The 23,690-nt window shown below is 39.2% G+C and overlaps 1 protein-coding gene and 1 long non-coding RNA gene across 8 annotated transcripts; one reads left to right on the forward strand and one right to left on the reverse strand.

The window, feature by feature from the left end:
- Window positions 1-497: 497 nt before the first annotated feature.
- LOC129734910 (zinc finger protein 131-like) lies at window positions 498-20,396 on the reverse strand. 7 transcript variants are annotated; one of them, XM_055700292.1, is made up of 8 exons: window positions 20,272-20,353; window positions 17,346-17,467; window positions 16,589-16,727; window positions 15,015-15,116; window positions 13,747-13,891; window positions 9,611-10,296; window positions 5,054-5,184; window positions 498-2,644 (listed from the first exon to the last, which is right to left on the reverse strand). In XM_055700292.1, the coding sequence occupies exons 3-8, from the start codon at window positions 16,695-16,697 to the stop codon at window positions 2,000-2,002; spliced, it is 1,818 nt and encodes a 605-aa protein (XP_055556267.1). In that variant the 5' UTR covers window positions 16,698-16,727; window positions 17,346-17,467; window positions 20,272-20,353; the 3' UTR covers window positions 498-1,999. The 7 variants fall into 7 exon arrangements, with proteins under 7 accessions (XP_055556267.1, XP_055556268.1, XP_055556266.1 ...); XM_055700293.1 differs by lacking the exon at window positions 20,272-20,353 and adding an exon at window positions 18,979-19,897; XM_055700291.1 differs by lacking the exon at window positions 17,346-17,467 and having other exon boundaries at window positions 20,272-20,396.
- On the forward strand, window positions 20,003-23,433 carry LOC129734911 (uncharacterized). Its single transcript, XR_008730441.1, has 3 exons — window positions 20,003-20,109; window positions 20,212-20,430; window positions 22,090-23,433. It is a non-coding gene; the product is annotated as an uncharacterized LOC129734911 (long non-coding RNA).
- The last annotated feature ends 257 nt before the right edge of the window (window positions 23,434-23,690 follow it).

Genomic DNA, 23,690 nt, shown 5'->3' on the forward strand with positions numbered 1-23,690 from the left:
TTGCCCCCACTGCACTCCCATCTAGACTCAGCAGGAGTCTGGACGGAGGTAGCATTGGGCACAGAGCAGTTTCTCTCCTACTAAATTTGCAAGCTTTTGTTGAAAAGGGGAGATCAAACGGAACAAAAACATAGCCCAATTGTGCTTACCAAACCATGGCCCTGTTACCAGTACCATGTACCTTCTTGATTTACATTGGACATTAAATTACCTAAAAGTTAGTTTAATTGGTTAGATACACAGGCAGATTGTTCCTTTAATTCCACGGATACAGACCTTGTGGCTATATGTACAAATACCTAAACAATTAAGAATTACGCAGCTAAGCAAGCAGGCCTGTCCCCTCTGTGTTGTCAAAAGATAGGCTTCTTATCAGAAGTCAGGCATAAATACAACAGCCAACTTTCATGATTAACATTGGGCCACATTCTTCCCTCTGCACAGAATTCTCATCACATATTATTTGCATCTCAGAAAACACAAAAAAAATATGCAAGTTACATTAATCAAATTGAAATTTTAATTGAGATCCATGTTGGTTTTGCAATAGTTTCTAGAAGGCTATGCTACAATGAAACACAAGAATAATTTTGAATGAGACTAAATGAAAGCACAAATCTCAGGAAATAACTCTGCATTTGGAGAAGACTGAATAGAAAAGCTTGATTCTAACTAAGAACTACAGGATTACCAAAAGGGAACGCCCTTGCAAAAATTCTTCCCTTCAGCTAAGGCTTCAAAAAGAAAGGTTTTCGGAAGTATGGAGGTACCTCCAATCTCAAGGCAATAATTGAGAATTAGAAGTCCTTCGCATCCTTAAACAGAGCTAGACAAATATTTTCTAAACAAATGTAACTTTATAGTAATGAGCTATTAATCTTATTAAAATAAGATCAAGTCTTGTCACTGGGAGCTGGCACTGTAATTGCCAGTCACTCAGTTGCTCCCAATTTATTAGATTAAGAAAATAATGCAATATTTCATGGCTGGTATTGTTTTATTGTCTAATATTGATTAAAATATTTACGCTTCTAATTTTCAGTCCACATTTTAGCACTCATACCTATGGCTTTTACTTTTAGTACAACATCTTTGTGTCAAGTGTCAGAATTTAATTTCAAAAAAACTGGAACTTGATACCATATAGACAAGTCTTCTCTATACTTATGTTTAAAAATATTCATTTTCATAAATGATTTATAGAAGAGTCTTCTGGTAGCTGTCTTCTATCTCATGTTTACCACAGATTCTACTGAGCTTTTCCTAATTTAAAGCATCCCTTTTAGAGTGTCCTGCTGCCTCCATGTGAAATTTGTTTCCTCCCTCCCCCTCAATTTAATGGGGAAAAAAATTAAAATATCAGTAGCTGCCAATTATAAGCAAAAATATAAAGCACTATAACATTACCTACATTGCCTTTTACTAAACTAGGTTCTTGAACACTCTAGGAACTTTAAAAAGTATTGAAAAGGCACAGGATTTTTGTTCTCCAAGACCTCCAGCAACAATGATTTCTCCCCAGCCTGAAAGTTAGGGACCACTACTAGGAAACAGCAAATGATATGTCCAGAAAATTCACATGTATCCAATTGGCCACTTACAATAGAACCCACCAGATTTTACTGATTCTTCTGCCACAGACACCCTGCAAATCTATAACAAGAGCTTGGTTCTATGACAAGAGGAAAAGAGGTGAAGTTACTCTTACATATACTCAGGGATGGTGTAACAGTGATACAAGCTATTCATTATTAAAATCCTCACAAAGCTGTCCATGCCTGCGGTAGTTTCTGTTCCATGGTATTACATGAATGGGAAAGTTATTTTTCACATATGAGAGAAGTTTAGTTGCACATGAAGAAAGTTAACTTCAGTCCACTTGTCCAGCTTCCCAAGGACAGCATACTGGAAAGATGACCACTGATGGTTCAAAAACCAATGTAAAAGCTAACAAAAATAATTGAGTATTTCATTCCTAAACCTGCATGGTGTGGTTGTCCTAGTCATCCATCTTTTCATTCTGTGTGTCCACTAGTTGTGGAGTTTTTAAGTCTTCAGCTTGTTCATGATTTTTCTTATCATCTACTTGACTAGTTTCCTTTTCTTCTGCTTCTCCTTGATCAATGCTTTCATATTCTACTTGTTCCAGGTCTGTTCCATCTATAAGTTCTGCCAGTACTTCCATCTGTATTTGATTTACATGCTCAACATGTAACTGCTCCACATGAACTTCAGCACCTTGTTCAGTCTGAATGCGTTCAACTTCCAAGTAACTGATTTGCACCTGTTCTTGCAGTTCATCCATCTGTGTGCCTTTCACTTGATCGTCCTGTACGAGATCCTGGTGCATCTGTTCCACAGTTACTTGTGCAGGATCCACTTGTACCTGAATTACTGGTAGGACATGGACTTGTTCCACTTGTTCTATTATAGTCATTGATGTTACTGGTTCAGCTTCCACTGGGAGAACCTCTTCTGTTACTATTCGTTCTGAAATATTGTGCATTTCTTTGAGATGCCTTCTCAGCTCACTGCCTTGCATAAACCACAAATCACATAAGGTACAGTGGTTGGGTTTGTCACCGGTGTGTATTACCAAGTGATCTTTAAATTGATCCCAGCTGTTAAACACACTGTTACAAACCTGAAAAAAAAAGATACAGTATGTTAAACAGTGCCAACAAAAATATGACTAAATATAGTGCCTATTTGAGATCATAGCTTCACACAGTGTAGCTTGCTACTTGGATTAAAAAAAAAACCACCTACCCACACGTACATTAGAGTTAAAAGCTGAGAAGTCAGTTTCAGATGAACATAAGACCTGGCATATTTATTTTTAAGAAACTGTGTGCCATTTTGAGTTGTGCATACACAGGATACCTACAAAATTTATGAGTCAGTACAGCATTTGAAAGTTTTCTTATTTTAACCTTATGTGAAATTCACATACAGATTCACACCCCAGTAAATGTCTGGTGCTAGAATTTTGGGTGGAAAGCCATTTATGTAATAATATTATATGATTAAAGTGTAATACAAACTGTCCTTTTACTGAAGTTCTAGATGCAGTACTATTAGCCAACTTTTCTTATCAGCTTTCATTTGTTCACGGCACTGTAAGATTTACCCAGCTAGACTAAACTCTCCCATTTTGCCATAAAAAAAAAAATACTTGATTGAATTCAGCAGATAAAAATCTCTCAAAACTCCATCCCTTTAAGTCTCTTCCAGCTAAAAGTACTGCTCTGACTGCAGACATAGTATTTTCACAAAGCACTTGAGCACACTTCCTTCCCTTCAGCTGGCACTGAGTTAAGTAACCTGAAAACAACACAGAGACTGCAGAAATGAATGAGATGCCAGGGTAGAAGAGAGAGAAGAGTGGGGTAGAGTCAGGCTCAGAGTAAAGAAACAGGCTCAGGGGTCTTTGTCCATGCAAGTGTTCTTGGCTGCAGAAAGAAGCAAAGAACATGTGTGTCACTTAGCAAATTTTTGAAACAGAATGTTCCTTCTCAATTTTCAGCAACACAGAAGGATGATGGAGTATCTGAGAGGGATTAACTCAAGAAACAGGTCTATGTAATAGAGCTGAATATCCCCATTTTGCTGTTGAGATCTTAAAACCATGTTTGCAATGCCAGTGCTTTCTTGTGTGTGTCCGTCCCTCGGCTCATGCTTTAGAAAGAAGCTGCACACACACTAAAAATACTAACCTTATAAATAAGTACTCAAAATTACTTAATCATAAAGGTAATGACTATTGGTAATGCCCAAGCACGTAATTACCGTTCTTGCCATGTTGAGCCTAATTCAGTATTCAAGGCATACAATGAAGAGCACCAAAAGCGCTTATCAAGCAAGCGCAATTTTGTTCTCTCCTCTTTGTTCAGTGAGCCAAGATTTAATTTATTGAACACTATTCAAATTTAGTTCTAAAGAGGAAAAGAAAAAAAATATCCAAGAATTGCCATAGTTGCTGCAGGCTGAAATAATACTAACCCGTATTCACAATATCTGTATCAGAGAACGCAATTAAACCAAAGGGTCACAAATACAAAACAGTAGCTTCATTGAAGCTACTATGTACAATTTTGTGTTATACAGTCGTTTTCATGTTCAAACAAACTTATCTTTAAGACAAACACATATTCCCAAGTATAAACTTCAGACTAGCATAACAACTAAACGATGCAACAGCATCAGTGAAACTTCTGATTATTTGATTAGTAACACACAATTCATTCATCTCCTGCAGTATTCACTGCTTTCTGTGAATAAGATCACTGTTTTTTTGGAACAAATAAAGCTAACATCCAGCAGTTTTGCTTACTACACAACCCAATTTAACCTCAAACCACAGCCATTCTGTGAGCCTTAACAGGGGGGTTGAGACTGTCACAGCAGTGGAGCAGCAAAATGGCAAATAACAATGCTACAACCAACCTCAGCTCTCATATTTTATAGCTTTTCAAAATCAACTTTTAAAAGTTAAGTAACATTCTTCTGAACAGCTTTTCAAATGTCAGCTACGTACAGCGACCAAATACCATAGCTATCCATTTACAGCATTTATATTTGCTTAAAACATTCCAACTTATGATGACAATCTGTAATGACTTTCCAAACAAAGTCAATATATTGGTATTAAATGGAATAATACAATAGGAAACAAAATAGTACTTTATATTTTGGACTTTAGTGAAGCATGCTCACAAGCAGGAAAGGTCTAGGTCAGTGCATCAAGAACCTTAAAAAGGAAGCAGAAAGATCAGCAAGATGCAGGTGAACACTTACCTACTCACAAGAATCTCTCTGATTAACAAAGTATTATGAAGCTCCGCATCAGTAGTTCCATATTTTAAATAGAACTACTTAGATATAAGAATTTACCCTCATGTTGTGGTTGAATGCAATCTTTATAATTTATTTTACTAAAAGTAGTTCTTGGAGACATAAGCCCACTCTTGTTGCCTTTCCTGCTCAGTACTTCCACACTCCCTCAGGACAGGAAGGTTATCTAGCCTCAGATTCTGCTACTTCTATTGCCCACCTGACATTCATACAGCTTCTTTCTTCCCTTTTTAGCTCCAGCTCCAGACTGACAAGCCGTCAGGTGACATTTGAGCGTGCTATTCCTAGCAAAACGTTCATGGCAGTTTGGACATTCAAATGGCTTTTCACCTGTTAAGACAGACGCAGGGATTTGTAAGTGTATAAAACCAGCCAGTTATTGGTCAGTTCTCCCTTCTTCCCCTCTCCCTTTTGTGTAGGTTGATAAACATGCTGTAAAGACATGGCCAACCAGATTATTCTGCAGAAGTGAAAGATGTTCTAGATAAACTTTTAAAATATAAATAAAAGGCAAAAACCTATCAAGTCATAGCTCTCATTTATTTAAAAAAATAACACAACAACAAAAAACCCATCCACAAAAAAACCCACCCCAACATAATTCCCAGTGCTATTTAAGGTATACTTAGGTTTTTACGTAAGTTAATTATTATTCTGATGAAATATCTTAAAAAAATAGCAGCTATTTCTCTCTTTTTACCTGATAATATTAACAGTTAAAGACTCAGAATTTGTGTATACTGACACATTAAAGAAGTCATATATAAATAATACAAAGTTTTATTTTCAAGAATAATAGCTTATGCTTGAGAGCTGAAACTGAGCTCCAGAAAAAGAAGCTGGCACAGAATGACCATGAAGTAACAATGCATCAGTATTAAAACACAGAAAACAAAACCCGAAACTTTCATCCAAAGTTGTACATTGTTATTACCATCATCAAGTAGTAACAAAGAACTGGTGTCTGTTTACTAATTTTATCATACACAAACACAATGAAATTCAAGGAAATTAACGTTAAAAAAAATTAGGAACAGTGTGTTTCTTCTGAAAGTCTGATAATTAATCTGTGGAGGTACTGATACAAACATTACTGAAACAAACTGCTTAATGAACTCTAAAAGAGGCCGAGACATTTCAGTGAAAATGTAATAATCTATTCTAGATGATTAAGTTTAAAAGCATGCATTTTCAGAAGCGCAGTAGTTATTGACTACTGAGATGGAAAGCCAATAAACCTGTATTTTCAGAAATAAAAAGATATTCAGAAGTGCCTAACTAACTTTTCAAAAGAAATACCCAAGTAGCCTATAATTCTCACTTATATACCTAAAGGCCACAGAAAAGTGTTAAATGGTGGGAATATTCCCCTTGATGGTTATAAAAGGCTGTTTTTTGAGACTGTAGTACAGGTAACACAGAGGATGCTGAACTGCCACCAGTCTTACAGATCAAAAATCATAGATTTTGCATGAGCAACCAAATATATTGGTCAGCCAAGAGGATACTACAGAACAAAACACCACAGATCTTCACCTACCCTACAATCTGGTCACATTTAAAGAGTTACTTGGAGCAAGGCACCACCCAGTCAAGGACAGATTTATTTTAGTCTTACTCAAATTCTTCAATAATCTTCAATGCATTCTGCCAAAAGTATCTGAAAGTGACAATTCAAAGACAACAGTGGTGATATCCAAAGGCCAAAAGACATTGTGTGACTTCCTGCACAGTGTAAATCAATGCTGCTACCTCAGCTGCGCTGGTCACAGCGGCAATGGAAAATACAGAGAGCATGTCAGCCTGCCTCCAGCTTAAGAAACACTGGCGAACTGGGGGATAAACAACTCTGCTAAAGGTGACAACTTGCTTCTCTTTCCCCAAGGTGTCATCCAACTACAAGTTCAGTCTCATCTAAGTGAGATTTTTGTTAATCAGGCCGGAACCCTCCTTTATAATTATCTTTTTTCCATTTGTGAGAACAGGTGAGATTTCACTTGCCAGTCTTAACTAACTCACAGGACAGAAATTCTGATCTAAGACAGTCCAATATTGCACTGGTCCTTTATAATCCTACAGCCACAGGAAGGAGACTGCCCAAAATAAGTGGTGGATTTTCTTTTAACCCAAAGACATTCATAACACCACAGTGACTTTTATTTACCTAATATGTAAAAAATACCAGGAAATTAAACCATAACCATAAAGCTGCCATATCATTATTTAGATTGGGTTTAGAAAGAAATAGTAAGCCTAGTTGGGGGGTTTTGGTTGGTTTCCCCCATCACCACCACAAAGGCAGGCATTTATCAAATTAACTTCTTGGGATCATTTATTCAAGGTATGTAAATAGAGTCGGTTTATTCACTCTAATTGAAGATGTTATTTGCAGTTCGAAGTACACCACCTGTAAAATGTATTTTAGATTTATGAAGAATGGCAAAGACCTTGAATAATTTTTCCCAAGAAGTTTGTATAATCTGTGTACAAATTACTTCAGTTACAGGGTTTTCAGACAAGGTCAGATTAATTTAGCTGCTTGGAACGCATCACAACTCCTTCATTCCACCTTTGCTCACATAAGCACACACACATTCTCCATAAAAAGAAAAATATAATCAGGAAGGCCTAACTTTGAGAAATATTCAGCAGTCAAAACTCCCAATAAAGTCAGAGGGAAACAAAGCTATTCAGTGTCTGCTAGGGGATATAAACTTTGCAAAATATTAGGATTAGATCTAGCTTAATTCTAAGATTGATTTCTGTATGAAAAAATTGCTTTTCTTGTATAAGACAAGTTAGAGCTATTGAACTCAGCAGATATACATTATTATCAATGCAGCCTTGCAGAATTTCTGTCTTATGAATTACTTATGATTGCTAAGTTTCATTCATTCTCATTAAGGGAAAAAAAATAAAAATCATTAGATCAGGCCAAAAAGCTTCCCTCTCTGTAAGTTCTGGAGATGACTATATTAATATGTTTCTATTACATGACATACAAGACAATTTTGAGGTTTTTTTTCCCCGAGATTCAGAAACTGCTTAAGGCACTGTACACATGCATGAGAAAAACGCCATATTTCTCCTTCCTTTCTTTTATTGAGACAAAGATAATAGCCATTGGTAATGTCAAATTCCAACATCAAGAAGAATTACTAACCCTGATAAGGTATCTATTTCTGCTCCAATTGCTACTTTCATGTTATTGCTGCTGGTGCAATTAAGCAGCAACAGTATCAAATACTTTGTAGGCCATTTTCTCCCATGCCTTTTAATTTTTTGTATTCAACCAGTGCTATACAGAATTAAGAACTTCAAAAGCCTTTGGCTCAATGGGAGTTTTTCCACTGACCTTAGGAGACCACAGTTAAACAGCAGTATCTAGTTGAATTTTAAGCTTAAGGCTTTCAAAATGCTGAACTGAAACTAATTAGATTCCATATGTTATACTTGTATCAAAAAATATTTCAAAAGTACTCTGCATCTCCTGTGATACGCTAAAAGTTGCTTCATCCCTAAAATCCTTCATTACAACAGCAACCACCACACTGATATTTGGGTTACCTCTGTTAAATCCACCACAAACTTTTCTCTGAAAGGACTTGTTAAGTAGCTTGTATTTGGCTTGGTCATAATGGAGAAACACTCCCTACTTCATAGGGGATAAAGATTTATCAAAGACTTTTTATAAAATGCAACTTTTAAGGGACTATTGGGAGTAGGCTAGAGTATCATATATCAATACCCAGCAGTCTCATACACAGATACAAAGAAATTCTAATTTAAAGGCTTTAGCAACAACAAGCCATGAAAGAAATAGGACTGCTACCCTCCATTAAATTCTTACTGATGACTCATGACTGACATATTAAACAAAAGCATTTGAAAGGTCAGGACAACATATATAGATAACTCTCTGAATGTAAAATATATGATGCTCAGTACCTATTCAGATAGTACAGACTTTTCAGCGAGATTAAAAAATAACATCTTAACCTCCCATATTATACAGAAGAAGGAGCACAAGTAATTTTGTACCCAAAAGATGCTATCCAGATTTCAGAGAGGAAGATTTTACAGTAAATATTATATATATAACTATTATAAAGTCTACTATAGTCACTAGAAATGTTTTGCTGCGTTAATTAACAAAGAAAATGAAATCGTACGTGAGATGTCAAGAGCAAGGATGAAACTTTCAAACAAGGTGGTACAAGAGAGAGTTGTTAGGGAAGTATTTTATGCCTAATGCATTAATAAGCATTTGCTCAGAAGTTCTGTTAGTTAAAGAAACCCTTTAAATGGTTTATTCCATCAAGAAGCTCACAGTTCGGATGATATTTCAACAGAAACATTTACTAACATAATAAATAAGAAAAGGAAAATAAGAGAGAATCTCCTCAGTTTGGTACTTTTGAAGAAGAACACGTGCTTTAAGAAGTGATTTTGAAAAAAAATCTTTAAGATTTAATAGACTTGAGAGAGAAGCTTCATTAGCACTTTTTAGCTGGTTTTGGGTACCTATTTTTAACCACATCAATCCCTCAAATTTTATATAAATAGAAACAAAAAACCCCCAACAAAACAAAACCCAAAACCAAAAGAACATTTTAGTTATAACTAGAAGCCAAGTATTTCTAGCACTCCGGACTCACGTGTTTTCTTCAACATATTCTCTATTTCCCCCAAACATGCAAAACCCCAAAATGCTAGAGCCAAAGCCACAAATACAGGGCCATAGCAGTGCTCTTACCTGTGTGCTTCCGGAGGTGTTCTTTAAAATGTCCAAAGTGGTCAAACTGCTTATCACAGTACTGGCATATATGTATTTTTTTGCCAGGTCTTTGCTTCTTGCTGGCACCACCTTCATCAATGTGGTAACAGGTGAGGTGCTGTTTCAAAGCACTCTCTCGTAGGTACCTTTTATTGCACGTGTCACACTTGTAACTCTCAGTAGAGTGTGTTTTCATGTGTTCCTTAAAATGGTATAACAATTTAAATGAACGGTTACATTTCTCACAGTGGAATAAATTCTTCACATGTGACAGCTGAAGTTCCACAATTTCAATACCTTCTACCTGTTTGCACGAGGGATCAGTTGCACTATCACCTTCTCCTTGGATCTGGCATTTTGTCTCTCCCTGACGATACTTACTGGTGATATCTGCCAAAAGAGCCAAGGCAGATTCATCCGATGTACCCGTTGTCTGTATGTACTTTATACGTTGCTCTGCAGAAGCTAATTCAAGTGTTTCAATGCTGTCATCTTCCACTTCAATTGTCCCCTCAGCAATCTCAACCTCAATTTCAACAGGCTCCGATTCTGCAGATGGCAGTGTTTCTGTGATAACATTAGAGGTTTCAGCTATCTTCCTCTTTTTGGGTTTATTTTTACCTTGCATTTGATTTGATTCTAAGGGTGATGAATTTTCTTTGTTCCTGCAAAGCATTTGCATAAAGTTAAGATCCATAAGCACTTACATAACAATTCCTACCTGCTACTGAGCTTCTGCATTAAACACTCGCTATTTCTCAAAGCTGAATGATTAACAACGACATAACCTGCATGCATTTCAGAAGTTAATTTGTCCTTAACCTATACCCCTTAGAGCTGTAGAATAGCATGGTTAAAGCTGCAGAGCCTTTGACATAGGGTTACTAAAGTGTTTTAAATAGCTCCGCTTGAACAATACATGACACTTATCAAGAAGAGAGGCCAGTTAGCCTAATAATGTAGAAGAATGGCTGCAGAAGTGCAGCCTTAGAATCTCTGAAGATCTGCACAACGCAGGCCTGGTATTAGAATAGGCCTGTAATCAGAATTGTACTGAAGTTGCTGTGCTGAAGTTAACAAGAAAGGTAGCCTTGAGCTATTCTTGAATCCTGAGACCAAGTAATTATGTTGTGCCAACAGGCTGTGGCTGTAACAAGCTACAGCTGCTGGGAAAGCAGGTGCAGGGCCAAGAAAGATAGGGAGCGGTATGGGAAAATAGGGAGTAACAAACTACAAGGCTGAAGCACAGCAACACAATTAGCTACATGGATAGAATGCTTATTTTAGTCATGATTATTAGGGGTGTGAGAACCGCGCGCGTTTAGAGACTACTAACCAATTATATTTCTGCTTTACGAATATGCATGTGTATCGGTTCTATATAAGTAGTATTAGAAACTAATAAAGTTGAGCAAGATGCATAACTCATATTGAGCATCTTCTTGACTCCGGCGAACCCTTCTTCCAACATAATGACATAGGTTTATCTAAGAAACTTGTGAAATTCTGTACTTGAAAACTTCCCCAAAGGAAGTTCTTTGGCCTGCCTACTCAGAAATAAGATTCAAGTCCTTCCTATGCTATTCACCTCTTAAGCTCTGGAGTGCATGCAACTGCCTGCTGCACTTACAGTTTATTAGAAAACACTGCAGCTGTGACTTCACACAATGATTATTATAACATCTTGTACTTCAGGAAAGCACACAGCTAACAGCAGAGGTAAAAAAAAGCCACCAGGATGTGGAAAGAATATTCTAGTTTAATTTTCTGGGCTTAAACACAACCCCCAGCTCCATTCCTCTTCTCCTTGCACCATAAACACACAACCCCCTTCCTCCAAGATGTCAGGGACAGCATGCCATCTCAAACACAGACAGAGCTGAGTGGGCCAATGCTTTCAAGTCACACCCTCATGACTATCCACGATCCTTACATGCTGGAGGTTTTACTACTGATTATTGGTTTCAAAAATGACTGGCTATCTTCCCCTCAAATCAGACTGACAAAAGTAATTTGTGCTTTTACCTTCCTTTGCAGCCTTATGAATCCTTTTATGTAACCTGTTCCCTATTACTTTCAAGTTTTCTAGTAATAGGAGAGATAAGGTTTTTCTCCACTATCTGTATGTCATATGGCAGAGATGTATGGCTACTGATCTAATGCAGGATACAGCTTATTAAATTGCACCTTACTATATTCAGATACAGGAAGACAGAGCAGCTAAACTGTAAGTTTCACCTAGCCTAGATTCCTGATGTCTAGTAGGTGACAGTTACATTGCACATTACTGCAAGTAGCTCTAGAATCACGTACCAAAATAATAATCCGCTCAGTAAAGAGGCGGCTACCGTCCTTGAGCACATTGTGTGGCTCAGGTGTGAAACTTTGAATGGGGTACACACATACAACACTGTACTTCAAGGAATAACAGCTGGTTGTTTTCTTTTTAGTCTAGATTATGTGATGTGCAACTCTGATACCTTACACAAATGGTTCTATAATAATCTCTACTTTAGCTGAACTTTCTGAAGCTTACACCTTTCAGTTAAAGCTCAGACAGAGGCACTGTACTGCAATTCTTCCCCCTCTTACTGTGGAGGGGAAAACCAGACTGACAATGGTACTCAAATTTGTTTTTCTAACCAAAAAAACCCTCACTATTTTTTTCAAAACCTATGAACAATGGTAGTAACTTTAAGAATAGACTGGCTTACATGTGTGCTTGTTAAGCAAAACATTTGTTTCCTTGTAACATAAGAATTACAGCATTTACTAGTGATGCATAACCAACAAATTGCATAACATTATACAATAGTGGGAAATAATTGAAGGCTGGACAGTTAAGTTTGATTGACTGATCTGAGTCCTGGTTCAACAGCTTTACCAGTGTACACAGATTCAAAGTGATACCAATTAGAACATACTTTTTCAGTTTCAAATGTCTTAATTTTCTTAAGAATACAGCAAAGGTCTGCTTTTTTCCTGAATGAAAAAAAAAAAGTTCTTTTGGTGTTACCATGCTTAATCTTAATAATGTCAAAAAAAAAGGTGTTGGTGGGGTGGGAGGGTAAGACTAGAAATGCACAATCCCATCTTTCCTATTAAAAATATATATATATACACACACACACACTTATTCAGCTCTGCTACCAATCCACAGAAATTGATTAAAAAAAAAAATAAAAATCAACGCTAATGTTGAAAACCAAGTTCCCAGTGTACCATGCAATGGAGGTTTTGTTTGTTTAGCTACTAGAGAAACTCGAGGCCAATGCCACTCTCCTTAGCTAGCATGTCTATGGGGAGATAAAGAAGCAGCAACAGTCTTTCCTTAGCCTGAATGCAAAAACCTTCCAGCAGGTCTAGAAGAGAAAGCAAGGCTAACTGTAATGTCAGGAGGTATTTATTGCCCTTCCCTCTGCTTCATGACAGAAGAATGGTGCAGCATACAGAAGGAATGAGAACATGACAGCACTTTGTGAAAGGGAAGGAAGGGGAAGGAAAACAGCATGATGGGAATGGCACCTGCTTTTTTCAAGTTGGAGTTCGGTAATGGAGTACAGTTCCTCATACTGGATAAAAGGTGCCACAGCAATGTTTGATTAAGTACTGATCCCATATAAAACAGATTATAAAAATTACATTTGTTCAAAAAGTTTGAGAGATTAATTTTGCACCAAGAAGTTTTAAAATCACTGCCTATTCTCTCAAAAGCAGAAAGCTACATGAAATCAGAACACCAGCACAAGCTTGTTAATATGGTCTAATTACCTGAGAGACATCATCACTGTACATCCAGCTCTCAATCAGGTGTGGGCAGTCAGATACCACAGAGACCTGGTATTAATTACCACCAACTCACAGCCCTACAATGTCTGCAACATTTACCAGCTATATCACTTGTCATCAAGTTTCAGCCCAAAGAACATGACATTCATTTTTTAGCCTTTATAATTCTGACCCATATTTTACAGTAGAGTATATGGTCCCACACAAGTTTAGGAGGTTCCAGGATAAAGAACAGCACTCCAAAACACTGGCAGCCAGTTCTCATAAAAGGATTCTTAAGACTCAACATTTCAGTGGTGGGAAAAAAAATAGGCTTATGTGTTTACCTGATTTCAAGTGCTTTGATTGCTTCTAACATCTGTAGATACTCAGCTGCTTTCCAAACATCATTTGCTTCTTCCTCACCTTGGACCATTAGTTTTGCTGTATAGGTGAACTCAATTAGGTGACGAAATGCCATGTTACTTACACCTGTTTACAAGCAAGACAAACAGCCTCTTTCAGCAATTCCTCAGTTTTGCACACTTGCCTGCTCACCATTTTGCTTACAGTACTTTGACAGCCAGTTTCATGAAGATGCCGCCCTTGAAAGCCTCACGTTGGAATAAGAAGTCAGAAGCATGTGAATCTGGAATAACTAAAGTCATGCCATGACAAAGATAAAAGGAAGGATAAGATAGACAAAAAGCTGTTTGTATAGAATAATAAAAATGTATAAATTTAAACATAAAAATATGATAGCTCTCTCAAAAGACCTCTGAGCAGCAAGTTACTAGAAGCTGAAGTATTGCTCTAAGAAATTACTCCTTGCCTACCAGGCAAGCATTGTTCTATATCTATCCTGTTCCTGCACCCCAGCCAAGGTATCTTTTTAATTTTTCTTCAGGGGAAGTTTTTTCTAGTGGCAATAGTTATCTGTACTGGTTTTGGCTGGGACAGAGTTAAATTTCTTCATAGTAACTAGTATGGGGCTATGCTTTGGCTTTGTGCTGAAAACAGTGCTGATAACACAGGGATGTTTTAGTTACTGCTGAGAGGTGCTTATAGAGTCAAGGCCTTTTCTGCTCCTAACACCACCCTATCAGTGAGCAGGCTGGGGGGTGCGCAAGAAGTTAGGAGGGGACACATCAATAGAACTGGGGGGGGGCAGGCAGAGGGACCACTGCTCGGTGACTAGCTGGGCATCAGTCAGTTAGTGGCAAGCAATTGTTTTCATTTGTGTCACTTGTCTTTGAGTTTTATTTTCTTCTCTTATTTTTTCTCTTTTCCTTACCATTTAAAAAATATATTATTTTTTAATTATTAAATTGTTATCTCAATCCATGAGTTTGTTTCTCACTTTTACCCTTCTGACTCTTCCCCCACTCTTCCCCCCCCATCCTACCGGAGGGGAATGAGCAAGCCTGGCTAGCATGGTGCTTAGTTGCCAGCCAGGGTTAAACCACAATACTACCTCAGAACAACCCAAGAGCTGAGATCTAGAAAGCTAATCGATATGACTAAGCACGCATTTAAGCCCATACCAAGGATACTACATTCATTTTGAGCTTGGGCACACAACTCTGAAGGTTTTTATTTGCATGAATTGGACTACCTTCAATCTCCACCAAGGGCTCCTGAGTGAAATCTTGGAAGAATTTGTAGAAGAACTGGCTACAGGCAGCAAGAACAGCCTTATGGGCTTTGAAATGGTGACCTACAAAGAGAGACAAAAATTCTGGTTTAGGATAACACCTTTCCTCACTCATAGTGCCAAATAAGTGCAGATGCAAAACAGAGACCACACAGTCTACAAATCTATTCCAGCAGCATATAGTCACTTAGTATGTCTCCTTGTAACATGGGATACTACTGCAGCTAGCCTGTCCTATCTCATGCAGACCCTTGCTGACATCACAGACCTTTGCTGAAGTTGCAGAGGCAACTCAGTCAACTGGAGGACCCACTCCAGAGCATTTCTCTTTTCAGATATTTAGGTTATGGGAAGTTCCTGTGCAAACTTTCTCCTGTATGTCTTGGGCTCAGCTCTCAGGTTTTATCCAGGCTCTCCTTTGTTTTTACTGCTCTTACATACGGATGTATTTTATCATCACTTCTGCCAGCATAAAGACCCCTGCAGAATAGTTCTGCTCTGTTCCTCCTGTTTTCCAGGCTGTGTATTCCCCATCACTGTGTTGCCTTCTCCCTGGTGCAGGCATGAACATTCATAAGGCTCCATGGACAGAGGTAAGAGAAGCAACATGGATTAGAACTACACAGCTACACAAGAAAACAGTTTTGAGCTCAACATGTGGATTTGGTAATACTAGAGAAGGAACAAACATTCAGGATTTTATGCAAATGCCAGTGAAACTATGGTGATTCCAGAAGAGTAATTTTTTTCTTCATTTGCTTACTTTTTTCTAATCTAGGCTCTGTAGGACCCTTTTCCTTTAAGTGAGTTCTTGCTATCGTTTTAAGGATCAAGTGGTACTCCTTTAGCTAGTTCTGTCCTAGTGGACACTGCCTATCTTTCTTGAAGTGCTCATCCATTCTAAGACACGTTTGGGATAAGAAGCAGTCTTAGGTGATCTATCAGACACCTCCTTTTCTAATGAGATAATAAGCATTTATATCTTCATCTTCCTTTGAAACCAATACTAGTATCTTTAGAACACATAGAAAAAAAGAGAGTTGTTCTACCCTATTTTAACTATATATTAAAAGAGTAGGCAGATACCAGAGAAGCAAGAAGGCAATCCTATTTTATGCTGGTTTTTTGCTTGTTCGTTTTTCTGGGTTGTGTTTAATATTAATTTTTTTAAAAAATATCAATATATGTATAAGTTCTCCGAATCCAAACAGTCAGCTCAAGTTAGGAAAAGATATTTTTACAATGTTTTGGAAATCCTTAGACAATACATTAAATGTAGTACAGCAGTTTCAAAGTGGGCTTCTATCTGAAAATATTTAGCCCCTTGTTTGGAAAAGCAGAAGCAAAATTATTAATCACTGCTGGAGAGATTGTTCAGCCCAAGATTTTAAATGAAACTCTGCAAGCAATTTGCACACCAATATAGAACCAAGAATTTGTTAGCAGCCCAGTTGACCTGTGACAAACCAAACAGCTTCCTAGCACAGCTTATCAAAATTCTCTGTATACCAACTGGTTCTCAGGCCTGTACATACCATCAACAATCAGAGTTATATCTGTAAACTGGTCCTGCTCACGTTGTTCATTCAGTCTATCCAAAATAACTTTATAGTGTTCAGGGAATTCCTGGATACATTCCATCATTTCTTCAGCTTCCGTGGCAAAAGGACTAGCCTGCAAAAGATGTGGTAGGACAGTAAAAATACCGCGCCACTCAGTAAATACTATGCACAGTCAGGTTAGTATACAAACATGAACTAACTAGCACTTTACTGGTTTTTTAGTCCCTGAAAAAAACCACCAAACTGCCTTGGTAACAGGTTTACCTGACAGGTAGGAAACATTAAGGTTAATGAATTAGAGTATGGCCTTATTTATACACATGAAAAAACAAAGTGGGTAAGTGCATTTCTTTATTCTACAGATTCAACAAGGGCCCACCTCCCTCAAAGCAAGTACTGCAGGGATTTAGTATCTCCATAGCTAGCTATTCTACAACATCTCAGCAGCATAACATCAGAATCTTTAAAGTTACTTCTTGCAATTCTACCAATCCATTTGGTGGAAGAACGGTTCTGAAAATTTTCATACTTAAGTCACATTTTGTATCTAGTGAACAGAAGATGTTTACTTCCTTTAAATAAGGATGTAATAAAGCAGCACTTTTCAGCTTCTGACTACATAGGAGTTGCCAGGGATTTAATGCGTTGTCATGCTCAAGAGCAAAGAGCTTCTTATTCACCCAGCATTCTTATGCTTCTCCCCCTGCAAGGTGAAATATTCTTTGCCAACCTTTTGAAAGAGACATGTAGGCTTGTAACCTGATGGCCCTTCCTCACTTATACAGCAAACATAGCTGGGGGTAGGAGTTGCAGAGGTTCTCAAACCTGAAGAGGTTTAGCAGAATTCTGTGCCTGTGGATTAGACACAGATGTTAGTCTGCTGCTTATGCAGCAGAATCTCTGGAGAGAGGCCAAGCGCTTCAATTAAACCATTTCACAAATTAACTCCAAGCAAAATGACTTCAGTTCTGTGCAGCAGCACTCATCTTCAACTCCCACATTCACATGACTCTCATGCTGAGAATGCCACAGAAAAAGCAGAGACATTTCAAAGTCACGTTAACATAGAAACTTTGTTTCATTTCACAGTAACTCACTTTAAAGAGCATTGTTTCTGAGAGAAGACAGTGATTAGGCTTGAATGAGTGAAGGTATGTCTCAAATTCCATTATTGTTATACTTAGTATGAACAGAAGGAAGAAAGTCAGGTGAGCAGTTAGTATCAAACCAAACATTCATTTTGAGCTTGGGCACACAACTCTGAAGGTTTTTGTTTGCAAACAAAAGAGACAGAAAATTCTGGGGAATTATCTTCAGAGTGCTAGGAGAAACTAGATAACAGGTGGTCCCTAACTTCTGGTGCAGATTTTGTGTGCAACTAGAATTGGAAAGTCCCGAGCACAAACCTGTTCCTTACGTGTACTAACCACATCTGAGCTGATGCGACCATGCTTGCTAACTCCCCCGTGCAGCTGCATAAATTCTACCTCGCTCCCAACAAACACACATACTGGTATATGAGGTTCAATAGAAGTAGAGGAGCAGCACTACCTGGTTACGCTAAAAGCAAAGTTTTCTTATGACTGACTAACATCAAATAAAGGGAATTGTGGATTTCCTATTTTTACCACAAAACACACTCTTTCTTGCATCTCAGATAAACTGTCCAATGGAGAAGTCATTTTGCCAAAAGTATGAAAAAGATGAGCAGAAGCAACTGCTTATGGAAGTCTAGTTCTATCTGCTATCACTACTTTCCCAAGCAGATGCTGAAATACACATTAGGATCTTGTGAGGGCACAAGGGGGAAGGTGAGGTTGAAGGAAGAGAACGCTGCTGCCTTCACTTCACCTCATCTGTAACAATGGGTCTAAGACAGATGATCAACAGCTCCAGGCTTTCTTCTGTTATCTGGTATTCCACATAAAGTCTCACATGGGAAGTTATCAGCCACTTACTTCATCATTTAATTCTTCTTGCCCATTTTTGACACATTGTACAAGTATAGATGACTTGCAGCTAAAAGCATAATTCCCTAAAAGTTAAACCAAACAAAATTTTGACTCCGAAATCAAGATTTCCACCTATCCAAATTTCCAAATTGCATGTTTATAGGAAGATCTTCTAACCACCCCCCCAATCTAAGAAATTTTAAAGTTCAAGTATTTTTCAGAACACTGAAAAGTAAGAATAAGAAAACAACTAACGATAAGTAATTTAGTGTCCTAAATTAACACAAAGCTAATAAAAACACATGAATTTATCACATATCTAAATACAGCTGCAGCATTGAGTATTCTCATTTTAAACTCAGTAACATTGCAGAAGAAAGCCCAACAGAACAGCATATGTTCAATACCTACTTTGGAGCAAGAGTCCTCAGAGAAAAAACAAGCCGCCAAGGCAGGCAGACGGAAGCAATCCAAGTTGATGCTTACATGCAGGCTCATAGATGAGTGATGGAAACTGGATTAATTCAGTTATTTACTTGCATTTTCTTGGGAGACTCAGTTGACCACTGACTTAACCTCATCAACTTCTGACACTAGATGCATCTCACATGATATGCATGCAATTTACAGATCTGTTCATATAAATCTACCTCAATGAAGCCACCTCATTATTTCCATAATCCTGGACTTCAGCAGGAACTCCTCTTATTTTAGGCACTAGACATTTGTTTTCTTTGCCTATATGGATCATACACAAACACAGGCAGGCAAAGCAGAGTTATGGCAATTCAGACAACATGGATCAGCAGACTGCACACTGGCCAAGCCACTGCCATCTCCAGAAAAGAGAATGAAGGGTACTTGGTGGGTAACAGCAGTGGTTGCTTCACGATAACACAGAAACGAGAACTTCTTGTGAACTCCACTATACATTTCTTTTTTTTTTCAAAAATAACAACCGCAAAGCATGGATGCGAGCCAGGCCCTCGGTCCCCTCTCAGCCACAGACCGAGGCCTACCGCTGAGGCAGAGGCGACCTAGGCACCTACACCCTACCGAGCCAAGCAGGGCACACGCGAGCGTCGCACTGCCAAGGGACAGGAGAGGCCTCACGCTGCCCATAGCGACTGCGATACAGCACCACGACATGGCATCGATATTTCTTGCAGTTCCCGCCGGCCCGAGGCTCTGCAGAACTCTTGGAGGCGAGGCCCGCCGAAGGCCCTTGCAGCCGCACGCGCCACCTCCGAACTTCAGCCCGCGGACCCCATGGTTAGCCGCAGCCTCCCGCACTCCAGCCAGAGCCCCATTAGCAGGCGCTGATGGCAGTCAGCGCGATCCCCACCAATCGTAAGGCGGCATCATAGCCCACCCTAGGCAGAGGAACCAATGAGCGTCCACCGAGTCCCAGAAGCAGGAGAAGGCGGAAGGCCTAGCCAACGCCGAATACCAGCTGGGAACAGGCGCTCTGAGAGCGGCGCGGGCGACCGCCAGCAGGCGCGGGTATCCTACAGGGGCGCCTCCGAGGAGAGGACCAGACCGGTACCGGCCCGAGCCACGCGTTTAGCGGCACCGCCGCCTCGTTAGTCGTTGTTACGTCATCAAAGCGCGCATTAAATCGATCCCTTTTCAATTCCCGGCCAGGTCGCGCCCCAGCGGCACGCCACTCCGCCGAGTGGGGAGACGGTTCTGCTAGGTACTCACCGTAAGGAGCCCCTCACCCTACCGCGCTCCTTCTGTCGTTACCGCTTCCTGCTCCCCAGCACGCTGAAAAACGAGGCAGGCGCCGGCCAATCGCGACTCGCATTCCCGGCCTGCACTACGCGGCGGAAATGATGGCAGAGTCACCTTTCACATGACAGGGTGCGCAGGTGGCGCGGGGCGTGGTTCGACTTCTCGGTGCATTCTGGGTGCCGCCTGACGCTCCGCCGGAGGGCGGTGTGGTGGGGAGGTGACTTTGGCTGTTCCGCCCCTGGGAGGGGTACGGCTGCTTTCTGAATATGAAAGAAAAATACAATTAAATTTACTATTAGGATAAGTTGAAACACCGTCCGTTTTCCCAGACCTCAAGTCTGTGTGTTCACCGCTTTCATGAATGAATCAGTAAGTCTGCAAATTACCGTTGTAACAAAGTGCTAGCAATGTTTGACAGCCCTTGCTGTGTTATGGAAATTACACATGCCAGCAATCATAACAGGGTTTCTGCTGAATCAATAAGCTGCAAAGAGATTCTTCTATAAAGTCCTTTTTATTAATAGCACTACAGCTTGAGCTGGGTGCCTCTGAAGAGGGACCTTGAACAAAGAGGCAATTATACCCTTACAATCTAAATTCCCTGCCCCTCGTGACAGTTTGGATCAGTAGTAATATTAGGGTCTGGGGTCTCCCTGTTCTTCGTTGGGTCTTTTCATTGTCTCTAGGCGGGCTATTTTTTTTTTCTAAGGTTGCAGCTTCTGTTAATGAATGTAGCTTCCTTATCTTCCAGCTTAAACCAGCTCTGGGGCCTTCTTTTGCTGACTAGGTGAAAGTTCACAGCTTGCAGCCTAAAGCTTCAGCAAATTTAGCTACTAATGCTAAGCAAGTTATGCTAAACAAGTTCTGTATTAGTATACCAAATTGCACAACTGTGAGATCAAAACAAACAAATACATGGGTACGTTCTGATTGCTGAAGGAAAATGCATGTTTCTTCTTCTAGATGTGCTTTGGAAAGTTATATTGTGCAAGTTATATTGGAAAGTATTTTGTGCAAGTGACTAATGTGATCTGCCAAAATATTTTGGAAGCCTGACTAGTGGGGAGGCCTGGGAGTGCTTACAACCCCAGCCCTTACCAGCATGAATCAATACACATGATTCTCTTCAGCTCCCCTCACTGAACCAACCTCCTTCCATTACATAATCATTCTTATATGCGGTGCATGCACGCTGTGTTGTTTTTCTTTTATAATTTAAATTGAGTGGTACTTGAAATGATTATTCTTAAGGGTTGTCAAAAACTGCACTGAAATACTACTCAGCAAGTCTAAGCGTTCCTTTCCATGGTGCCCAGCCCTGCTCCTGTAGCTTCAAGTCCCCACAGCTGAAGAAAACAGCTGAGCACTACCTTGTCTCAAAAGTGACTTTGTTACCCAGTGTGCAAAATCAAAGAAAAAGTCTAAGAATAAGAGATATTGCCTTTAATACAAAGTTGCACAAGTTTGGGTGCTGGGTGGACTAGCACACCTTTATAATTTCTATTTTGCTGACTGACTGGATACCAAGCAAAAATTAATTCCAAACTTTTCAGGTTCTCCTTTTCCTCCAGGATTTCCTCCTACCTCTAGGACTTCTGAGAGTTATGTTACAAAACAATACAATGTAGTTGTAAGTCTCAAAATAAGCTGGTTTATAGTGCATTTTATTTATATTAGGGAAAAAAATGTTAACCAAACATTCAAATTATTTTTATCCATATCTCTAGTTTAATCTTTATTAGCCATTTCTATGACTAAAAATTTCCTATGTTTTTTTTCTTTTTCCAGAATCACCTCAATGACACTCTGGAGAAATCTGTATTAATTAAGACAACCTGATAAGCCTTCTGAACACGACATGCAGATGAGTTTGGGAATAATATTAAAGCATAGATGTTCTCCTCCAGTTCTGAGCTTCTCATGGCAGTGTTGAAGAAGGCAGAGAACATCCAGCCAGACTGAGTGTTGGTTGCCTCTCCCAGGGAGAGCTGTGAAGTAGCAAACAGACAAAAATGAATACCAAACTAATCATAGAAAAGTGTGAATCATACATTTCCCTTCTTTAAAAAAAACCCATCTTGTCTGAAGAAATGAAGGAATTAATAAACTGCAGATGTAAACCCAAAAATTCAGAAGCCATGCTTATGTGCAGAATTGAGTAGATAACTATTTTCGAAAAGCAGTTGATTCAGATTATAAATGAAGGACAAAAGGGACCATTAGCTTATCTATCACAAGGCTATCCACCTAGCAGCCTGTGACCTACACCCAGCTTGCTGGAGAGTTCTTTCTGGCTCGCCAAATAGGTTTGAAAGCTGCTTAGTGCACTCACACAGCCAGATCTCCCACCACACTGTCCTGCATTATGACCAAATGATTCATTCACCCAGGGAGGTGCAGAATTCAGATAGCTACAACGTGGCCTTTTCTGGTCTCATCTATTAAAAAAAGTCTTATGAAATCAATTGCTCATTACTGTAATGGTACAATCATTTGCAGTAAAACTCTGTATCAGAAGACTCAACATGTCACATTACACAATGACTTGTTCTGTCCATGAAAGGACTTTACTGTCATGCCTAGAGCAAGCCAGATGTGTGCTATTACGCAAGAGAAAAACATTTCTGTAGAGCCCCTTTGTCCTGATTTTGGCTAGGATAGAGTTAATTTTCTTAGTAGCTGGTACAGTGCTGTGTTTTGGATTTAGTATGAGAATAATGTTGATAACACACTGATGTTTTAGTTGTTGCTAAGTAGTGCTTACTCTAAATCAGGAACATTTTTCAGTTTTCCATGCTCTGCCCGTGAGCAGGTATACAAGAAGCTGGGAGGGAGCAGAGCCAGAACAGCTGACCTGAACTAGCTAAAGGGATATTCCATACCACAGAACATCATGCTCAGTATTGATATACTGGGGGGAGTTGGGCAGGGTCCGCTGATAGCTGCTCGGGGACTGGTTGGGCATTGGTCAGCAGGTGGTGAGCAGCTGTATTGTGCATCACTTGTTTTCCTTTCTCCCTTTCCCTTTGGATTTTATCCTTTTCCCCACCTTTCCATTATAACTATTATTATTATTATTGTTCTTACTTTTTTATTCTGTTTAAATTATTAAATTGTTCTCTCAACCCTTGAGTTTTACATTCCTTTCTGATTCTCCTTCCCACCCCTCCAAGTGGGAGAGAGTAAGTGAGCGGCTGCGTGGTGCTTGGTTGCTGGCTGGGGTTAAACTGTTACCAAAATCTCGGAATGAAGAACTTATCAACACCAATGTGATGCAGATAAGCAGACACTTCTTTATTGACAGCCGGGTGCATGAGTGAGTCCTCTCACGATCAACGCACGCCAAGTTTCAAAATCATGCACCCTATATAGAACTTATTCATACATAT

This window comes from Falco cherrug (genome assembly GCF_023634085.1).
Source record: "Falco cherrug isolate bFalChe1 chromosome W unlocalized genomic scaffold, bFalChe1.pri SUPER_W_unloc_1, whole genome shotgun sequence".
Lineage (NCBI taxonomy): Eukaryota > Metazoa > Chordata > Aves > Falconiformes > Falconidae > Falco > Falco cherrug.

What these genes read in the sequence shown, in the direction of transcription:
- LOC129734910 (XM_055700289.1), bottom strand. Translation starts at nt 19,065, where the DNA reads ATGAGCCTGCATGTAAGCATCAACTTGGATTGCTTCCGTCTGCCTGCC. An exon ending in TATAACTCTGATTGTTGATG is followed by an intron (nt 15,117 to 16,588) that starts GTATGTACAGGC and finishes CTCTCTTTGTAG; the next exon opens with GTCACCATTTCAAAGCCCAT. An exon ending in GCCCTTGGTGGAGATTGAAG is followed by an intron (nt 13,892 to 15,014) that starts GTAGTCCAATTC and finishes GCTTGTAAACAG; the next exon opens with GTGTAAGTAACATGGCATTT.